This window comes from Sinohyriopsis cumingii, chromosome 14 (assembly GCF_028554795.1).
Source record: "Sinohyriopsis cumingii isolate HCF-2022 chromosome 14, ASM2855479v2, whole genome shotgun sequence".
In the NCBI taxonomy this organism is placed as follows: Eukaryota; Metazoa; Mollusca; class Bivalvia; order Unionida; family Unionidae; genus Sinohyriopsis; species Sinohyriopsis cumingii.
Window position 1 is genome coordinate 50,875,827 of NC_142974.1, and position 22,634 is coordinate 50,898,460.

The window sequence follows — 22,634 nt, forward strand, 5'->3', positions numbered from 1 at the left end:
CTCCAAATCTTTCTCATGAGGGAGCTAAAGATGTTCATGCACTGAAAGGATGGATTGTACATTTATAGGAGATGGATTGGGTTGATGAGGTAATGCCTCAGTGAATTGAAGAGTTTTATCTCAAGTAGACAGTTCAATAATTATTTTAAATAAAATTTAAGTTTGAGTGAATTTAATTTTTGAATAATTTGAAAGGTATCCCACAACTCATGACTTAAAATAAAAGAAGATACAGTGCACAAAAAATACTTTAAATGTTAATATATGGTGTCCCAACATAATGAACTTGATGACTTGTTCCCCACACAGTTGACCTACTTCCATTTAAACTGGACTAGTCCATATACAAGAGATCACAGGGGCCATGAACACAACCTATACATGATAAGTCACCAGAAGACAAATCGTGGCCCACTTTGTTTAACCCAATCAAAAGAGGCAATTACAGAGACCAATCAAAACCATATACTGCCTCAAGACACTCATTAGTTATTATGACAAGCTTAGTACCTCAATTTCCAACGGGGCCCCGAGTGGCCGAGTGGTCTAAAGCACTCTCTGTTACAGATCACTGCCATCTCACCTCTATCTGCGTGGGTTCGAGTCTCGGATTCAGCCAATGTGGGTATGTGAGAAAGCTTGCCAGTAGCTTCTTGTGGGTCGGTGGTTCTTTCCGGGGTTCTCCCAGGTTCTTCCTCCACCATTAATACTGGCCGCCATGTATAGCCTGTCATGTACTGAAAATGGCATTAAACCCCACAACAACAACAACAACAACAGCAACAACAATTTCCAACAGTTCCCAACTCATTACCATGAGAAAGGACTCCTTAGTCAGCAACTTCTTGGAAGTCATGGTATCAAGTTTAATAGGCATAACACAGCTTACATTCCCCTACCCTGAATCTCACTGGAGCAAGTGGGAGCATATTCATGGGATGGTCTACTTCTCAGCCACAGAAGCAGGATTTACAAGTTGGGTAACAAGGTCGCAGTGCTGTCCCTAGACTGCATGCAACTGGGAAACAATCCTACAACTAAGTGGAAGAGTCAGAGGGAGGTTGATTGTTTTCACCAGTCTTCCATAACACCATCCCTTTTTCAATGACATACATACAGCTCCCCCTCCCACATCCCACTCCTGTCACAGATCCAGGTAGGAAGAAGGGTACAATCTTTTGTGGCTGAATTGGGAAGGTTTACCACGACTTCATGGGGACACAACCAGTTTCCTGGGGACTCTGTATCACTTTCATTGCCCTACTAAGCCTTTGGCCAGAATTCTTCACTGTAGTGCGGCTTTTATCCATTCCTCCTCAACCTGAAAGCATTCAATCAGCTGTATTATGCTTTTGGGTTAGCAATGGAATGCAACAATGGGTCTGGATGCTGTCAATCAGTCTGTGTGGTCTTGCAAGAGTCATGTCACACCCTGACTCAAACGGCTTCCAGAAGTTGTGTGATTCACCTTCTACAGCTTATAATGCAGCAGATGATTTATGTTTTAGATCACGACATGAATTCACTTGTTACACTCCCTTCTCAATCTCCTTGTGAAAAAGAACATCTCTGACCTCAAACCCTTTAAAGATTTTGTTGACTAGGTCTGGAATCAATACTCAAATAAAGTGACTGTGTCCCCCAGGAACAAGAATTGAATTCATGCAATGGAAGACTCCATGCCTATTTGGACCAATCCATCTGTTCGAGAAGAGGATATCGAACAAACCTAAGACCTATCAGATCTTCTATTCATTTTGGATTTCTCCTGACCAATGATATTGGACCCTTTCCAAGTTTAAGTTATCATAGGTATTAACTTGGCAGAACAAGGCACAATTTGCTCTTGAAAGCTTACTTAATTTACCTATCTCATAAGTTTCTTCAGTACTTGGGCTGTCAACAAGCAAATTCAGCAGGATATTTCTTACTGGTAGACCCATCTACTTGCGATTCCACCACTATGGCTCAGTATCTCTCATGATGCCCCTGCTTTCATAACCAAGAATCAGATATAGTAATGTTTCCCATTTATTCTTGATACTTCAACTCAAGGTCATTGACAGGACCCAGTGCAAGCTATGTAGTTGTGTTTCAGGAATTTTGAGCTATTGCAAGGAGGGAGATCACTGCTCATTTTGCCCATAAAGAGGGGAAGGATGGCATCAACCTAGACATTTTCATCCTGACTAAATGGGCTATCTGTCCTGTATATAAGACTATACCCATACCAATTTGCTATGTGTATTGCCTAAGTGGGCTATCTGCCCTGCATATAAGACTATACCCATATCAATTTGCTATGTGTATTGCCTAAGTGGGCTATCTGCCCTGCATATAAGACTATACCCATACCAATTTGCTATGTGTATTGCCTAAGTGGGCTATCTGCCCTGCATATAAGACTATACCCATACCAATTTGCTATGTGTATTGCCTAAGTGGGCTATCTGTCCTGCATATAAGACTATGCCCATACCAATTTGCTATGCATATTGACTAAGTGGTCTATCTGTCCTGCATATAAGACTATACCCATACCAATTTGCTATGCGTATTGCCAATATGGGCTATCTGTCCTGTATATAAGACTATACCCATACCAATTTGCTTTGCATATTGACTAAGTGGGCTATCTGTCCTGTATATAAGACTATACCCATACCAATTTGCTATGCATATTGACTAAGTGGTCTATCTGTCCCGCATATAAGGCTATACCCATACCAATTTGCTATGGGTATTGCCTAAGTGGGCTATATGTCCTGCATGTAAGACTATACCCATACCAATTTGCTTTGCCTATTGACTCACCAAGTTAAGACAGTCACCACAATCATTGAATATGAGTGAAACTGTTACATAAATATCTTTATCCATGGAGATATGGATTCAGTTCTCCAGTTCTTATCAGAGGTCTCTTATCCTAATGGCTCAAGTCAATCTGAAGGATCCTTTACCCATGACACAAAAGTCAGCCTTCCAGATTATTTGACTGCTTGATACAGATGCTGTCTCATGACTTCCACTTGAATTGCCGGAGGGAAAAGTTTCCCTTTCAAAGCTGCTCCACAAGAGATGGAGTCTTTTCCAGTGGGGTTATTTAGAAGCTGACTTGTATACCTTAGGGATCTGAGATGGTCTCTCCAGGGTAATGGAATGTGTCTCTGCCCACATCTTACCTATTCTCTTAAGGTATTATGATTGGGTGACATATTTAAATTTTTTAAATATTTTATTTATTGTTTCTACTAAAATATGTTTCATTGGGAATAATTACCCAATCGTAATACAAATACACCCTCTAAGTTTCACCTGCAGTCACATTCACATAGAGAGTGTGTTTTATATTCCAGTAGTAACTGAGATATTCACAGGATTTGGTGCCAATCTTGATACCAAGGACAGATCACTCTGACTGACTGCCATGTGGGGGTGGGGGATAAATTTTAACTTCTTTTTAGCTCTTCCAGGACTTGTCAAGGAGAGCAGGATTAGCAAAGTAGTAGTAGCTCTCCTAAGGTATTATGACTGGGTGTTAGTATTCTCAAAGAAACATTTTACTAGACAAAACTGTTTTCAAATTAAATTAAGATAAAATTTTCAATTATTTATGCCAAATTAGAAATAATCCAACAATTGCCATGATGCATACAGGGTTACAGAGTCCATGTTAAACTCTAAGACACTGTTAGAGTTTATTTTAAGAACTATGACTTGAACATTTTCTTCCGTTTTTAAGCATTGTTTCACTTTGAATATTCTAACATTTTGTGACTTTTGACTTTTCTTCCATTTTTTTAACCCATTTTTGACATAAATATTGTTATACTTTATTATAAGAACCATGACTTGTGATTTTTTTTCCATTTTTTAAACATATTTTTACTATAGATATTGCAACAGTTGTGACTTGTGAATTTTATTCCATTTTTAAAACCTATTTTCATTATGTGTATTGTTATAGGTTATTTTAAGCATATTGACCTATGGAGTTTCATCCATTATTTAACATACTTTAGTAAAAACATTTATGCAGATCATTTGGAAATAATAGATAAGAGTAATTAATGATGTGAAAGTGCCTAAACCAAGGAATAACTCTAATGAATCCAGTAGTAAGTCCCATTTGGCAGGTCTAAACAAAATTATATTCTTACAAAACTATTTTAATGACCCCATGTTTTACTCATTTTAATTCATAAAACTGATTTTGGTTCATTTTATTTAAATATGAACAATTTATAATTGTAAATTATTTCAACAACAACCTTACAAATTTTTAAAAATCAAAATGATGAAAACAATTTTTAAACAAGAAATTATTTATGTAGCAGACATTTTATGAACAAATCTAATCACCTTCCTTATACCTTATATTATATCTCCTAATAGAAGCCATAGGGCACAATAAATTGATAGAAAATTGGGTGATGGGAATCAGGGCTCTTCTAATAAAGCATGCATGGGAACGGGGAGGACACTATCAATTTGAATGATCCAAAGATGCAGCTTAGAATTTTGTATCAAACTATTTTAATCATTAGTGCGACTGGCTTATATTTTCAAAACTTTCCTTCTCTTGGTACTATATATGTTTCATTTGAACTGCCCTTTTCATTTGATAAGATTCATTTTTTAAAAGAGAATGTTGGCAACATTTCTAGAAGTGGGGAATGTTCTTATTTAGAAAATGATGGCGTTTATTGGAAATAGAGACAACCAAAAGGTCTATTTGAAAATGTCACCTTCTCACTCAACTTCCTAATTTCATGATGGGTTCCAAGTGGTCAGAGATGCTTACCTTTACAGGTCACTCACATCTCACCTCTGTCTGCGTTTGTTTGATTGTCAGGCTCGGAACATATTTATGTAGCTGCCCATGCATTGGTGTTTCTTCACAGGTTCTTCCTCCATCAGATATACTGGCTGGCATGTATAGACAGTCTTGTGCTAAAATAACTTCCCTTTTTTTATTTTTTATAGATTATTATGATTAGTGCATTTATTACAAACAATAAGCAACATCACTATCAGAACAGGTGCTGGTTACAGTTATTACATTGTTACAAACAATAGGTATGACTACATAAACAGAAGTCACATAATGACTACAGTTATTACATTTCCTAAAAATAATAGGTATATCCACATAAACTGTTAATGGCTGGTTAAATTTATTACAATTGTTAGAAACACTTGGTCTTTTCATTTACACATAACTATAAATGACTGGTTACAATTATTACATTTATTACCAATAATAGGTATGACCATGTAAACAGAACTGTCAATGGTTGGTTGAAGGGCTGGGTATCTGTTAAGCCAGGCAATGCCAGCATTGTTTTTGAAGCAAAAACTGTTACCACCACAACAGTTTGGCCAGGACTTGTGGGGCTTGATGATGTATCTGTTATTAGTGGACCTTGTCCAGTCTATCCAGATTGTGGCTCAGACACATTTCGATGTACCACAACCAGAATTTGCATACCAGTCGACATGCAGTGTGATGGCGGTAATGACTGTAATGATGGCTCAGATGAGGAAAATTGCATTAGTGAGTTTTCTTTCTTCCTTCATATCCTAGTCTCTTGTGTTATATATATATATATTTAATTTGTATTATTTGTTGGCTTTTCTTAATGATTATATGTTATATACATTTATATTTAGTACTTGACCTTGTCCAAAATCAAGTTGACTATGTACGTGACCAGGGACATTTTACATAACTAACATTTCTTTGTGAGTATTGATTAAATATTAGGATCATTATCAATGGACATAAACATATTTTTCATAACTTGGGTCTATAAGAGTCTATAAGATTGGTATTCTCCCATGGAAAACCTGTTTTACCTGAAATGAAGTTTTGACCATCATCCCAGACCTATAATTGTTTCTTAGTTTTTTATATAATCATTTTTATACTTATTGTTGCCTTAACATCTTGAAGCAGATTCAGTTTCATTGTTGTGTTCATTTGTTCATTTTTTCAAATTATTATTCACTGGAAATACAAAGTGCTCATCAATATATTCTTGTTAAGAACTTTAATTTGGAATTATAATGAATTCAGACAAGGACATTTTTGGACTATATTATTGTGATACCTAAAAAACCTGTTAGTACATGATCATGCTACAGGCCATTAGCACATTACCACATTCTAGACTCCAAACACACAATCACTCTCAATGTTGGCACTTTATACATTGGGATTTATGATAAAACATTTTGGATTATTTGTGATTTACTTTATAATACAGTAAGGTCATTTTAAATTTTCTCTTTTTGTTATTGGGAAATATTGTTCATAAAATTTTACAAAACTTGTTGGTGTTAGCTCTTTTCTGTTACTTAGTTTAAGATTATAGAATCGTAACATCTTGTCTTTGTAGTCTTTGGTCATTATTTCAAATAAAAATTTTATGGAAGGTATTTTCTGTCTGATTCATCTTTTGTATCTGTAGCAAACAATATTTCATTAAGGCATTACATTAGCATCCCTTTTTAAAATATTTCACTATATGTCATTAAGAGGCATTGGTCCTACAGTGTAAAACAGCGACCCTGATATTTATGTTTTTGAGTTGCCATCTTACGGCCTTAATTATTGCGTATTATAGTATTGTTCTGATGTCATCTGACATAAGATGACGAAGTCAAATTTTCATGAGTATCTCACACACATGGCATCCTACATCAGCATTTTTCTACAAATTAAAGTCATATTGTTTTACTTGGACTTTACTTTTATATCTCTTTTGTAGTAAATTCTAATTCTCACACAAGCAAATGGTTCCATTGACCTAAGTTTCATTTGGCTGGAATGAGATGGAAGCTGGGAATTCTTAATGATTAACTGACCCACATAATCTTGATTTGACTAAAGTAGCCAGTATGCTCTCTCTACCAAAAAGAACAGAGAATTCCCTTCAGTTCTGATCTGGTACAAAATTTCCTTTCCATTCTAAACTTTTTTGCAGACATGTTATTGTCATGCAGAATATTTTTACAGTGTTGACAAATTGTGTACCGTTGATAATTAATTATTAAGATAAAGTGCACTTGTTGACCCATTTCAGAGAAATATAGGTCAAACTCTTTTATAGTCAAGAATTGTCTGTTTGTTCTACTGGCTACCCTTGATGTTCTTATCATTTGGTAATATGGCAGAACTGAGAAAATAATTATAAGAATGGTGGGGGTATTTCATTTTTCTGGTGCCAAACTCCTGATTTGCCATGAAAATGGACTATGTAGTGCAATATAGTATGGTTTGTTGAACATGTGGGTCCATGAGTGTTTATTTGACACCATGCTTCTGAGGTGCCATGTAAAATGACTGTGTAGTGAAATGTGCATTGATTTGGTATACTGCGAGGATCAGTCAAAGCTATTACTTTAATGCTTTCATTTAATTGAAATCAGTAATTTGTAAATAGGCCCAGTACTTGATTCCAATTATGAGTCTGTTTAGCAAGTCCTGGAATGCATCTTTAGAAATCAATGGAGATGCCCATGAGGAGGTTGGCAAGGATAGGTTTTTGACTGGAATGCATCTTTAGAAATCAATGGAGATACCCATGAGGAGGTTGGCAAGGATAGGTTTTTGACTGGAATGCATCTTTAGAAATCAATGGAGATACCCATGAGGAGGTTGGCAAGGATAGGTTTTTGACTGGAATGCATCTTTAGAAATCAATGGAGATACCCATGAGGAGGTTGGCAAGGATAGGTTTTTGACTGGAATGCATCTTTAGAAATCAATGGAGATACCCATGAGGAGGTTGGCAAGGATAGGTTTTTGACTGGAATGCATCTTTAGAAATCAATGGAGATACCCATGAGGAGGTTGGCAAGGATAGGTTTTTGACTAATATCTTTTGAGTTTGTTTTGAGACATGAGGCATGCCCATAGACTGAACAGCACAGCTTTTTACTATTCACTACATGATATGACTTTTTTTTATAAAACATATATTTTTGTAACTTAAATTAATAGAAGGAATTCATTGCATAACTATTGCAGTACAAATTATGATTAAAACCAGGCAAAGTCCAGAATAAACAGGTTTTTTGGCGTTATTGTAAATCATACAAATGGACAAGAATTTGTCACACAATCAAACTAAGATTGTGATTCATTTCTATTAATTGTACAGGCAAACCAGACTATCAAGTCAAGCTAATCAATGGGGATGGTTCCTATGGCAGTATTGCCATTTTCTACCAGGGTCTTTGGAGGCCAGTGTGTATGGCACAATCCAGTTTGATGGAAGGCAACAGCACCATTGTTCATCTAGTGTGCAAAAAAGTGGGTTACACGTAAGCATGGCTTTTTATTTTGTCTGGATTAATAATTCATACTATCATTGATTTTTATTTTGAAGAAAGTGATTACAACAGCTGTGCATAGTTCTATTTCTTGGGCAAAAAAATCTCAGGTTCTAGAGATGATGTGTATTATTGGTTTTACTACTACATTAATGTCAATTAGTTTATGAGTTAATAATAATAACAATCTTGATGGTAATTAATTTTAGTGGAAGATTCCAAGGTGCATTTGTCAACTCATGGCACCAGCCTGTGCAGTATGCCATGGAAGTATCTTGCAGTCATGATGATGTGGACCTTTCCAACTGTAGCTTGGACTTGACCGAGACTACAAAATATACCCACTCTTGCTACTACTACCAGGCTGTCCTTTGTAGTAATGATGGTAAGAAACACTTAAAAATGATCTGTAACTATCAAATTGCCTGACTTGCTAAATCATTATTTTAGGTATCGCTTTTTCAGTATTGACAGATAGATTACAATGAAATTTAGTCAATGTTATGGTCAACATCTGAAGATGTGTATATCAGCAAATCACTCTGATCCTGCAATTTTTTATATTTATTTCCAATTTTAACTTTTCTAGTAATGTTGGTAAGAAACATGCACAAGATATTTGCATTCTGTATGTGCAGTTAGTGTCCTAGAAATGATCTGTAACTATCAAGTTGCTTTATTTGAAAGTGGTGGAGGTCTTTGTTTTTGGTATCAGTTTTCCAGTATTGACTGATAGATTTACTATGAAACTTAGTGAATATTATGGTCAACAAATGAAGATGCATATATCAGCAATTCACTCCGATCATACACTCTTTTAACAAGTTAAGTTTTATTTCCATTTTAACTTGCTGATGAAGGCATTGCATGACAAAATCCTATGAATGCAACTGGTATCAATTTTGATTGATTGCCATAAAACTATGACAACAAGTAGTATCATAACCGTTGACAGACTGCAATAAAAGTTTGGTAAATGTTTTATTGGGATTGTCCGAAGATGAGCATATTGACAAATCACTTTACTCATGCAATTTATTTTAGAGTTATGCCCCTTTTTCTATGTAGGGTAGAGCAGTGTCAGAAATTCTGCAACAGTTTTAAATGGATTGCCATGGTAATATTCATTGTTATCACCTAAAAAGGTACACACTGACAAATTACTGTTATCACACAATATTTATAAGAGTTACTGCCATTACTGACATATGTGACAGAATCTTGCAATCTGAAATCATAAGTGCCATATCTCAGTAGAATGCCATTAAACTTTTGGGAAAGATCATCATCTTTAGAGGTGCTTATCAACAAATCCTGTATATTTTATAAACGTGAGACATGAATCTCTCAGATTTTCATCACATTTTGTGTAGAGAAAGGCAAAGTATGGTTCTTAAATCTCAACATGAGAGTAGAAGTAGAAAAATGTGTTGATCATAAGAGATTGGACAAAGATATGGGAGTTCAGCTACTTTTATATTGTTCAATTTTGCTTATTCATAAGATGGATTTAAATGGCATTAGAATGAATCAGACTTAAAACTACAATACAATCACTAACTGAATATTGTAATGGGATTAAATGAGAGAAAAAAACTCTTTGGTTTCAGTAGTTTTCACTGCAAAGTGTGAATCTCAAATGGCTGATATATATGCATCAAGAGAAATTATATCAAAATGGTGGAGTGTAGTATAGCGATTTAGCAAGCACCTGTCCCCATAAATCTAATTAATTTTTATCAGGCCCAAGTTAATGTGCTCCTCATAAATCGACAGAAATTTGCACCCTTACATGGAGCATAAGTTAATATAGATGCAATGCTTCTGATATGGCAAAATATTGGATAAATCAGAAAATTTTATAAATGAAATAATTCAGTATTCTCAATAACAGCGAGTTGAATACCACCAGCACTTCCATAACAATATTTTACATAACAATGTTCAACTTCACTGATCATGTCTAGCTTCTGAAACATCTTAGTGGACTCCTTTATGACAAATGTATTGCAGTGCTTCATTTATCAGAGATATGGTCATTACAAGGATGACTGCAAAAGTAAACCAGTCTCCCCCAAGTGTGGATATGAGTGTCATGATGAATAATTATGCAGACAGGTATAGCCAGGGTAACTATTTATATACTTAAAGAATGGTCCAAGAGACCATGCACTGAAGAATAGTAATTTATTACACCCTGGTTTTATTCAGGTTTAGTGCTCAACAGAGCAAATATTATGCACGACTATCACCACAACACACTTGTTCATTGATTCCTCATTTTAAAATGTTTAATGAATATTTGTGTTAATGCACTTGAAAAATTACTACCCCATTTTCATTATGAATGATAAATACTGAAGATACCCATCTAAAATCTGCATGAATTCTGGATATACCTTACTAAAATCTGGATAAATGCTAGATATATCCAGCTTAAGTCTCGATGAATGCCAGATATGATGTGCTAAGATTGGATACATATTGGATATACCTACTGAAATTTGCACAAATACCATATATGCCCTGCTAAAGATTGTCATGCCTGAGAGAGAGAGGTGTAGACCCAGTGTCTCTAGGTTGAGCTTCGGCTTTGCAATTAAGTCCATATGGAATATGGTACAAACAAATTGTTGATTTTTTTAAAAAAAAACAGCTGTATCAAAGCTTTTAGAAATTGGATAAAGTAGTCACTACCAAAAATGTCAAATGCAGTGCCACTGGCCAAAATATTCTCCAGAGAACTATTCTATAGACTTGTGCCATTACAAAACTGAAAAAAGTTTTCTTTTCTATTTTAACTCTGCTATTGCTGAAGACTGCAGTGATTTTGAACTCTTTGAGAGCTATTAGATGATCAGTTGAGCCCAAACAGTCCCCAATACCCTCCACCTTGTCTTCAGGCCCAAATACCCCACCTTATCTCTATGCCCAAATACCCCACCTTATCTATATGCCCAAATACCCCACCTTATCTATATGCCCAAATACCCCACCTTATCTTTAGGTCTTTAAATACTCCACCTTGTCTATATGCCCAAATACTCCACCTTGTCTTTAGGCCCAAATACCCCACCTTATCTATATGCCCAAATGCCCCACCTTGTCTATATGCCCAAATACTCCACCTTGTCTTTAGGCCCACCTTATCTATATACCCAAATGCCCCACCTTATCTATATGCCCAAATACCCCACCTTATCTTTAGGTCTTTAAATACTTCACCTTGTCTATATGCCCAAATACTCCACCTTGTCTTTATGCCCATATACTCCACCTTGTCTATATGTCCAAATACTCCACCTCATCTCTATGCCCATATACTCCACCTCATCTCTATGCCCATATACTCCACCTTGTCTTTAGGCCCACATACTCCACCTCATCTCTATGCCCATATACTCCACCTTGTCTTTAGGCCCCTAACTATTCCACTTTGTATATATGCCCAAATACTCCACCATGTCTTTAGGTTCAAATATTCCACTTTGTCTATATGCCCAAATACTCCACCTTGTCTTTAGGCCCCCAAATACTCCACTTTGTCTATATTGCCCAAATACTCCATCTTATCTATATGCCCAAATACTCCACCTTGTTTTTAGACCCAAATACTCCACCTTGTTTTTAGGCCCAAATGCCCCACCTTGTCTTTTTAGGCACATATACCTTATTAGTAGGATAATAAGCTAGTAAAAGATGTACTCACTATTTTAAAATTTGTGCTGTATTTATTCATTGATAAGACCACCCAGCAACAGAAATGTTTGGCAAATATTTACATTGAATTACTCTCTGATAATTATAAATTTATTTGGTTGGGCCGCTGATTTTATCATGAGATAAATACTGTAAAGGACAGACCTTGTCATCATGATAAATGCTGTCATAACCCCTAGTCTTGTTATGGGAGAAATACTATAATAAGCCTCTGGTTTTATCATGGGAAAGTTACTGTTACATGTCCCTGGCCTTATCATGGAAGAAATACTGCATTTCATTGTGCAAGTTAATATATTTGTTTCAGCCATTTCTCTTTTTTTATACTTCAGATTGTTTCTCAGGTGAAAGGCTATGCCCCCCTGACCACACCACCAACCACCAATTCAGTAAAAAGTGTATATCAACCAGGTACTTCTGTGATGGGATCCCTGATTGCCCAGGTGGTACAGATGAATTGAATTGTGGTAGGTTTTTTTGTGTTCTCTTCTAAGGGTGTGAATCCATTTATTTTTGCAGGTAATTTTGGGTGGTCTTTGCAAGAACAAATGCATTTTCCTTACTTCATGTATTAAAAGATCTGGGACAGGATCCTATTGTTTCCACCAGTGGTTATTGTTCCCTAGATCTATATATTTATCTGTGGTTTCGGTACCAAGATCATCATTCACTTCATCTGGAAATTGGTGGTGTCCATAGATAATCCATTGTTCACTGGGTTGGTGCTTATGTGGTTTCCACAGATAGATTGTTGTCTTCAGGGACTGTGAAGTGTGTTTTGCATAGAAAGATTACCTTTCACTGGGCATGTAATTTGTTGATTTCCATAGAAATTTCATTGTTCTCTGGGCCTGTAAATTTTGTGTATTTCATAGAACACATCGTTATCTCTAGACCTGTAAATTTTGGTTTTCCATGAATAATCGTTTTTCTCTGGCTTTGTTATTTTGTGTTTACCTTAAAAAGATTATTATTCACTGATCCTGTAATTACTGTAATTTCCATATAAAGATCATTGACCATTGGACCTGTAATTTTGTGATTTTGCAGTCGCCATCAAAATCCATGAAAATTAGTTTACCAAAGTGAATTCACAATGTTTGCCTATTTATGTTCTAAAATGTATCTTCTTGGTATTCTTTTGTTTGTAACAATACCATATCTTATTACTTTTAAGATATTTTTTTCTATCTTGATATATTTGTGTAACTATGAGAAACCATATTTTGCCATGATCTTCCAGAAGCCCTCACAACTTTCAGTGTCAAAGGTTTTTGTAATGTCAAGAAAAGTTGTCTACAAGTTGGAGTTCTACCGTGCCATTTCTCCAGAATCTGATGAGTGCAAAGTGTGGTCCCTTTTCCTTTCCTGAAGCGAGCGACTCTCTGGTAGGAGCCCTTGATTCATTGTGATTCAACAGAGTAAGGGAAAGATATTGACAGTAATTGACAGCTAGGACACGCTCCAATAGTTGTCACAAGATTGTTTGCTGTGTGCAAATTCCAGGCACTGATGGTGATTGGTGTCAAATTTACCATCTTATGTGCTTTTTCACCAGTATGGTCAGATCCCCAACAGGTATGGTCATACCTGCCATATTCCCAGACAGTATTGGTTTAAGGTGGGGCAGAGTCCATACGCATGAACAAAAACAAGTGGTGTCAATTTGACAATGAGATATCTTTTCATATAAGCCTACAGAAAATGTTTGGGAATTCAAATGTGAATAAAAAATCAATTTGTCTGTTCTTTCAAAGCAATTAATACACTTACAAAGAAAGAAATATTTGGGGCTGACCATAGGGGGAAGAGGGAGAACATAGTATTTTAAGTTTAATGGGGTCTTTACAGGTTATACAGCAGTAATAATTGCCTCTGTCCAGCTCCAGTGTTAATGATTTATCACCACAAATCGTTACTGTGCAAACACGAGTGTCCACTTATTATTTATATTTCAATCTATTTCACGGCTAAAATCATCCTGAAATACATGGGTCAGTTAATAGTTAGTATCATCCTGATAGGTTAAGCTGAGCAATGAGCAAACCTGTTAACTGTTCACACATACTGATTAAATGCATAATTATATTAGGGGCCCCCAAGTGACTGAGTGGTCTAAAATGCTTACTGTTATGGATCACTGCTATATAACCTATGTCTGTATTTGTTCGAGTCTTGGGTTCATCCAGTGTGGGTTTGTGAGAAAGCTTGCCAGTGGCTTCTCGTGGGTCAGTGGTTTTTTTCAGGGGTTTTACTGGGTTCTTCCTCCACCATTTATACTAGCCACCATGTAGAGCTTTAATTGTGCTGAAAAATGATGTTAAACCCTACAACAACAACATAATTGTATTGCAGTTGTCAAGAAATGTTTGTTTTTCATTGTTGTTGTTGAGGAAACATTGCAGCTAATGTTCCTGAAAATCTTGGTTTCTTTTAAACTCAATCGTGTCAGGCTTTGGGAGTTGAAAAGTGTGTTTTTCATGTGACGCAGCGTGTTATGGCAGGTATGACCATGGTATACTAATCAGGGTTTTGGTGAAGCCAGCAATGATTTGGGCACCTTTTCTGATATTTCCTTGTGTTGCAGAGGTGAACAGTTTGACCAAATATAGGTCTGCTCAGCTGCCCAGGATGGCCCCAAGTCATACTGCCACTTCAGTTCAGTGAAAGGCAACCCTATGTTCAGAGCCACCTGCATGTAAGTCTGCATCTATAGCTGCCAGTGTGTCCATGCCTGTAGCTTTGCCTCTTGCCACCAAACACATGACTTGAAGATATATGTTGGGGTGATGATTGATGCTATTATGACTTGCACATGAATTGGACTTAAGTGAAGGAAAATTGCAGAGTCAGTCTCATCCAGGCCTATCATGAATCCAGTGACTCAAAAATTGCAGGATATCTGGAGACACACGTGATGCAATAAAAGGTCATCATGTACAACTGCACCAGAGTTGGTGCCCTGTAATGTCAGCACAGTTTTTTCCATCTGCATTGACAACCACAGGGATAAGCATATCTACTCAGCTGCCTGATCCACCAGAGATGACTTTGCAGAGGAAGCCATGTTTAGCTGTCCACTTAATGATCACAGGTTGCACCATCTAGCCGTTTAGTGGCGTTGCTGCAATCTGAGGTTAATTTTAAATCTGAAGTAAATAGTTATGACCAGTAAGCAGGACTTTCACAGTGAAACATGTTAAATAAGTTTGTCTTATGTAATAAAAGGTTTCCAGTAATAGGATGATATTGAGGAGACATTGGAATAAGCAGAAGTCTGTTGAAGAATACTGTGCTATTTCATGCAAATGTTTTAATCTTTGTTGATTTTCCTATTGTTTTTAGTGTTTCAGCCTCATTCAATCTTCTCTTAACAGTGTCGTCACATTCTGTATCTTTATTCTTTAGATTTCTTAGCAAGATCCTCTTTATCTCTTGCACTCAGTTTTTAAGCTTGTCTTCATCTTTTACTGTTTTGTTTGTGTCTTACTATTCTCTCTCTCTCTCTCTCTCTCATAATAATAATATTCCTCTGTCACTTTCTTTCCACTAATGATCGTTGCGCACCATATGGACACATTTTCATTGCTAATATTTATTTTCTTCTTTTCATTGTCAGTGTTACTCTCTGCCTGTGCTATCCCTTTACCTCATAGAGCATAGTTAGCCAGTGCAGCGTGCTATAAATAAAACACCTGTTACCTATTTGAGTCCATATGCATAGGCCTGCCTGTTACCTGTTAAGCAATGTAGTGTATGTTATGTTTAACAGCAATTTTAACCATTTTACATTTTTGGTACACATCTATTATGTGTGGACAAATTTAAGAGTAAAGTCCGATTGTTATAGCTGTGTAATTATTTTTTATGGAAGAATTGTTTATGTGCTTTAAAATTTTGAGGGAGCTAGTTCACCATCTAGTCAGTGAGACCGCATGACCAACCATAGCTGCCATTTCTCATACTCAAAATTTACAAGTTTTTTGTCCGCGTCTACATTTCTAAGTCATCTGAATTTGATAATTTATAAAAACTAATTGCTGCCTTCATCAATATCAGAGCCTTTACCTAAGTTACTGAATCTTTCATAGCTGTGATTCTGATCGTGAAAACTTCATAAGTACTGAATGAAATCCATGACCTCCATTTTGGAGAGTGGAGATTACGACCCAGTTACTTTAAATAGCAGATATTGACCAGAGCATAAACAGTGACCACGTGATCTGACATAATTGTCATTCGCAGAAATGAATGTAGTATTTAATAGGGGTTTTTCCCCGAAGGTGGCACTATGAAAACCAGGTTAAAATGGCTGATATTTACAGCAGATATCAAAAGGCGCTTCCATGGAAATGGAGTAAAGACGTCAAAAGACGCTTCCATGTGAATGGAGTAGAGGTTCCAAAGGCACTTGCATGAGGTAAAGGGCAATGAAATTAATTTTACTATTGTTTATTTACAGCTAACTGCTCCACCAGTGAATTTGAATGCACTAACCATGAATGTGTTCCTGCTTCCCAACGATGTGATGGCACTCCACAGTGTGGAGACAAATCAGATGAGTATGGCTGTGGTAAGTCACTAATAACTTAACAACCAGTCTTCTATATTTATCTGTATATGATACTAACTTGCCCTCCCTGACATCCCTCTTTCTTGTACAGGTCGTAGGATATATACGTACATTATATATTGATTAAATCATCATACCTCTGCTCCATTTGAAATTGTAATGCATGGTAACATGTTACATCCTCTCATCAGAAAGAGATCAATGTTCTAGTTGATTCAACAACTGTGAGACAAGTGACCTCTAATAACATGTGGCCATTTAACAGGGGCTTATTAGGGTACAACTCCACAAAATCAGCTAAGTGCATTATTAATCAAGTCCAATCATCTATTTATTTGTCCATCCAGCTGTTTGTCCTGGAATCAACAGTTTGGTTTCACAATATTTCTTTTCTGTGCATTGTTGGAGATGAAATACATTTCCAAACTTTTGCATCATCATTTAAACATTTACATACCCCTAATGACATATCATTCTCACATTTTCTTCATAGAAGCCTAATTGTACCAGAAATTGTTGGATTTCAATCAAATTTTGCATGTGTCTTTATAGTGGTTGCCTTTAACAAATTCAATTTCCAGCATTTCAAGGAGTGATGCTGGCTTGGTTGGGTCTCGAGTTTGACACTTCTCCAGGATGGCCTAGGTTGACTGCCTCTGTCTATCCTTGGGAAAGTCATTTTCTCAAAATGACATAGCCATTAATGTGCTAAAGTGTCATTAAAATGGACAAGAATATTTTGTGACCAGAAACGTGTTGTCACAGCAACTTGGAGAAAGTCAGATTAATTAAGAATGGGGCTCGTGTAAATAATGGTTTTGTTGTGTTTTGTGACTACCTTATTGATATGTGATAACTGCTTGATCAATCTGGTTTTGTTCGGGATGCAGTGACAGTGACAGGTTTCTGGTCATTCTTGGAATAAATATGTTGAAAATTAGGTATTCTTTCATTCTTTTACAAAACAGTATGTGACTTTCATTTAATATTTTCAAACTTTTGTCAGCAACATTGAAAAAGGGTATGTGACTTTTTGAAAGGCAATTGACTTACACCCCATACACCAATATAAATGTCCAGACATCTGAATGGGGTGGGATGGGTCAGAGGAAACAGATTGAATTGGAAATACGCATTTGAGGACAAACTTTTGACAGCATGTTGGATATTACCAGCTCACAAGCAGCCAATTCAGGAAAGTGAAAATCTTAAAACTACATGCATAACAAGTATTATGTGACATAGTGCATAGTAAATAGCTGTACAGCATACATGATTTTTCTCCATTTTAAAGTGGAATTCTGCTTTTCTCCTGACTTGAATCAGATTTTTCTTGATATAGTCCGCTTTTTATATCATCTTTTTAATAAGGGTCTGTCCACTCACATTCCACAAGTACCCTTGTAAATTATTTGTTCCATATATTAGTATGTGTGTGTGTGATTTGTATTTTTAATGTAGCTTTAAAACAAATTCAGTCATATCACTACAATGTCTGCAGTGTGGCAGTTTATAGTGATGTCTAGCACTGGTGTATCATGCCGCAGACATGTAGCATGATGTCCCACCCAGTCACATTATCCTGACACCAGGCCAACCAGTCCTAACACTACCTCTTAATTCTGAGCGCCAAGCAAGGCAGCTGTTAGTACCATTTTCATAAGTCTTTGGTATGAATAGGTCGGGGATCAAACCCACAACCTCCTGCATCTGAGGCGGACATTCTAATCACTAAGCCACCTGAGCAGTCATCATATATTAGTTAGCACATGCCTCTCGTAAGGTTTAAATTCATTCCATGAATCTTTGTGTAATGGAAACTGATGGCAGTGGAAAGAAGAAGCATACTTACAAAACATGGCGTCCCGAGTTGTTGAGAGAGACCATGACACAAAAATTTAGATTAAGGTTTAAAAAATGTATTAGGATGGCTGGAGCAAAAAGTTATCAGAAATTTAGTTGGTCAATGTATAAGAAAACTGAATGCTAGAGGACTGGCATTTTGTGGCCTCTGCAATAAAGATGTGAATTATGGTAACCATGGTTGGAAGAGTTTGGAACAGCACCTACAAAAGAAGCTGCATATAGAAAATTTGAAGCTCAGAAGGCATCTGGAAAGTGCAGTTAATTACTGTAAGAAGAAAGATTTCTTGAATGAGAGAACAGATGTAGCCATCTGTCAGAATATGCACACTGCATGTCACCAATACAAGTACCAGCTTGAAAGGAAAAAGGCTCTCATTGAGAGAAGGAAACGAAATGATGCACATTGAGCCAAATAAGTCAATTATAAAAGAAAGGCTAAAGAAATCTTTGCCAAAGCCACAAAAAGAGCTTGACTGGCATATCAATAGGTTGTGTCCATTGGAGAAAACGACAAGTGAATGTATGGGATTATTTGTATACAGTTGATGTACTTGGGAGTTTGTTTTACATATTTGTTATAGAAAGAGAGAAGTATAATATATTTGCTGCAAAAATTGAGAAATTATTGTGACTTATTTACGATGTGAACGCTGACATGCACATGAAATAATTTCAGCATCAATAGTATTGGAGAACAATTTCATCTTGCTATATATATTGTGAACTTATTGAAGCCAAGTTTAATTTTTTTTGGTAAGTTTATTAGTTTTTCAGATGATTATTTTGGTTTATTTTATGATGATAAGTTGTACCAGGAGTGTAAAATGCATTTTTGGCCGGGGGACTTTGGCTCTCTGGACTCCCGGATTGGGGACACTGCCCAATGAGACCCCATTGGAGGAGGACCCCCAAACTCCCCATAAATTTTTTTCAGCTTTTTTATGGAAGACCAAAGTCATGTCTGATACAAGTATCAGGTGACATACAGTAAAGCTATTTCCTGTAAATTATGGCAAATGAAGTAGATGGCACATGATACAGGTTAGAAATTGCCTGTTAATTGCTGGTATGGACCTATTAGTTTCAAAAATAAGAACTATTCATCAGAAAGTATAGCTTTTATAAACCCTAAGAAAAGAATCTTTCTACAGGCTTTAGTACAATAGTTAAAGTTTGGGAGATAGCGCACATAGGCTGCATTATTGTGATATTTCATAACCTTGGTTAGTGATATGGTGAGCTGTTACGTAACTGTGAACCAGGTGATCTGGATTAAATGGTCCTTTCTGTTTCCACATTTTGGGGCTTTTGAATATTATTTTGATACAAAATCTCATTTACACTTATTAGCATAAAAAACTTAGTTGGCAGCCAAATAGGCAGCCAGAATGACCTGATTAAATTTTGAATATCATGTGGCATACACTGGGGGCATAAATGTTTTATGGGTGTACATTAAATCTGGATTTCTTTTCGATAGGCAGTTGTGGCATACATGTTTATAGGCACAGATCTTGCCTATTCATATTTTAATCACAAGTGAAGACAGACTTTAATTTTTAAACTACTACTCATTTTAAATAATTATAACTTATGTTTACAAATGATTAATATTTTTGGCCTTTCAGAAAAGGACACACCAGTATAAATGTATATACACTGTACTATGGTAAAAGAACAAAATATATAAGTTTGCATTTTGAAGCATTGGATATAAACATTCAGGCAATGTCACATTCATCTACAAAGGTAAATTTTTATATCAGACTGAGTTTTTTCTTTCAGTGATTGTTGCAAACAACGTGTCACAGATCTACCATTCTCAGTTGTTGGCCTATCTCCCAGTTTGCTATAACAACATGAATAGGATACTGGCTGACATGCTGTGTTCATTATCTGGGCAAGGGTGAGTTGAAATGATAAGATCATTGTCAAGGGCACATTATTGAGAAAATATTAAATAGGTCATTTTTTACAACACTGATTCATACTTGTCATTCCTTTCCTGTTTTTCAAAATGAACAAGCAGTATTATTTATTTTAAAAAAATCCTTGTCAGTCAGAAGCTTTTTTTTTACACTGATTTTGAAACAATATTTGAAAGCAGATGCATTGTTATATTAAAGTAAATGATAATGGTAAAATTAAGAGTCAAAGTGTTTACCTTTGCTATTTCGTATGATATGGAGGAGTGAGATGAAAATAAGATCAGGAAAATGGATAGTACTTGAATGGTTTTGATAAGTTATCACTCATTTTGATAATAATTGTCACTGATTTTTTTTCTAAATAATTTTTCACCCGTTTATTAATAAATTGCAATACCATTTTAATGTTAAATGTAACTTTATATATTTCCTAATTTTACTTTTTTTCAGGACATCTACTCGTTACGAATCATACACCTATGGTCAGGGTACAGTGTTGACCCCTCAGTCAAATTCTACTACCTCCCTTGTCCCAGGCCATGCAGTATCAGTGTGAGTCCTTTAAAACATTTTAACAAATAAAGTTGTATTTTGAAACAATTCTCATTTAATTACACATAAACATAAAGGTCATTAGTCATGCAGCTTCCTGTGTACATGAGTCTGGGTGAGAAGGAAACTCAGTAAATTACAAATATTAAGTCACTATGACCTATATTTCATGCCTTAGTGAGTTTTTAAATTGTTCATTTAGTTAAGGTTTCATGTTGGTTGCATTGGAATAATACAACTTTATGTATTGGTGATTTTAGTACTATCCTTGCAAAAGTAGGACACTGTATTACAGCATTCTTGTAACAAACACATTTTCTTGTACACATTTTGTTACAGACTTTCTTCCAAGTTCTTGTCTTAGTTCTGCATTTTTGTTTGATTTCAGTGAACCTTGTAATTCTGTATTGATTAAGTGTGCATCCTATGGTAAGTATGATTATATAATAGTATACATTTTGTACAGGGCTCACAATAAAAACACATGTTGGCCCTTTTTGTACAGATAATATTGTGCGTGTTTATCAATATACAAAACACTTTATCCCTTTTTGTACAGATAATATTGTACATGTTCGCCAATATAGAAAACACTTTAGCTCTTTCTGTACAGATAATATTGTGCATGTTTATCAATATACTAAACACTTTATCCCTTTTTGTACAGAGCCCTTTTTGTACAGATAATATTGTACATGTTTGCCAATATACAAAACACTTTAGCTCTTTTTGTACAGATAATATTGTGCGTGTTTGTCAATATACAAAACTCTTTAGCCCTTTTTGTACAGATAATAGTTTGTGCATGTTTGTCAATATACAAAACACTTTAGCCCTTTTTTGGGGTCACTTGATAGGTTTGATAGTTTATCATAGCTAGAGGTGTCCCCACCCACCCACACAGAACATGTCAAAAGAAGATGGGCTCTAATTTTAAAAACTTACAAGACATGTACATCTGACAATTACACATAATTCATGATGGTCCAAAGTTCTATTTTGATGGGTCTCTTTGTTCTGGAAAATACAACATTTTTAGAACTTTTTTAAACATAGACTATTTTCTGTTGATCATATTAGTTGAATCAAATTCAGGTCTTAAAAAGCAAATCTAGATTTAGTAAAAGTCATGGTAAATAGAGTTTGGGGAGCAGACTGGAAGGTCTTACTCCATTCGTATGTGACCTCATTAAGATCTAAACTTATAACATGAGCATACATCATAAAGATCTCATATCATTTACCTGGATGACATCACACAATTTTACCTGTATTTGCCTAACTGTGCTGATACACAATCATGGACCTGGACTTTCTTGAGGAGCATTTTCGTTCTACTCCACTGTTTTATGTTTTGCAAATGGGTGAATTCAATAAATAAACAAATCATTACATTTCAACAGTATGTCATTGAAATTTTAATGCAGGAAAGCTTATGTATTTGGCATGAATCAGTTTTTGTTCATTGTATATAACCATATGTCCTTGTATACAGTTCAAAATATAAAGACAGATTAGATCATTTCAAAACTCGTGATAACATCTTGAAACAGTTAATAGATAAGGTCTTCATTTTTAAGCTGAAAATATAGTCATATTTATAATATTGGAATAACATTGAAATCTCATAAATATATATAGGTTGGCGTGGCATC

The 22,634-nt window shown here is 35.7% G+C and overlaps 1 protein-coding gene across 1 annotated transcript in view; it reads left to right on the forward strand.

Annotated features, from left to right (window-relative positions):
• The window catches only part of LOC149783779 (enteropeptidase-like), a 109,211-nt gene that overhangs the window by 57,460 nt on the left and 29,117 nt on the right, over positions 1–22,634 (forward strand). Inside the window, exons 9-16 of the mRNA XM_089932004.1 lie at positions 5,268–5,557; positions 8,169–8,331; positions 8,550–8,725; positions 12,393–12,527; positions 16,523–16,633; positions 20,285–20,405; positions 20,878–20,979; positions 21,368–21,408. Coding sequence (XP_089788130.1) covers positions 5,268–5,557; positions 8,169–8,331; positions 8,550–8,725; positions 12,393–12,527; positions 16,523–16,633; positions 20,285–20,405; positions 20,878–20,979; positions 21,368–21,408 — 1,139 coding nt within the window. The remainder of the gene's footprint in view (positions 1–5,267; positions 5,558–8,168; positions 8,332–8,549; positions 8,726–12,392; positions 12,528–16,522; positions 16,634–20,284; positions 20,406–20,877; positions 20,980–21,367; positions 21,409–22,634) is intronic.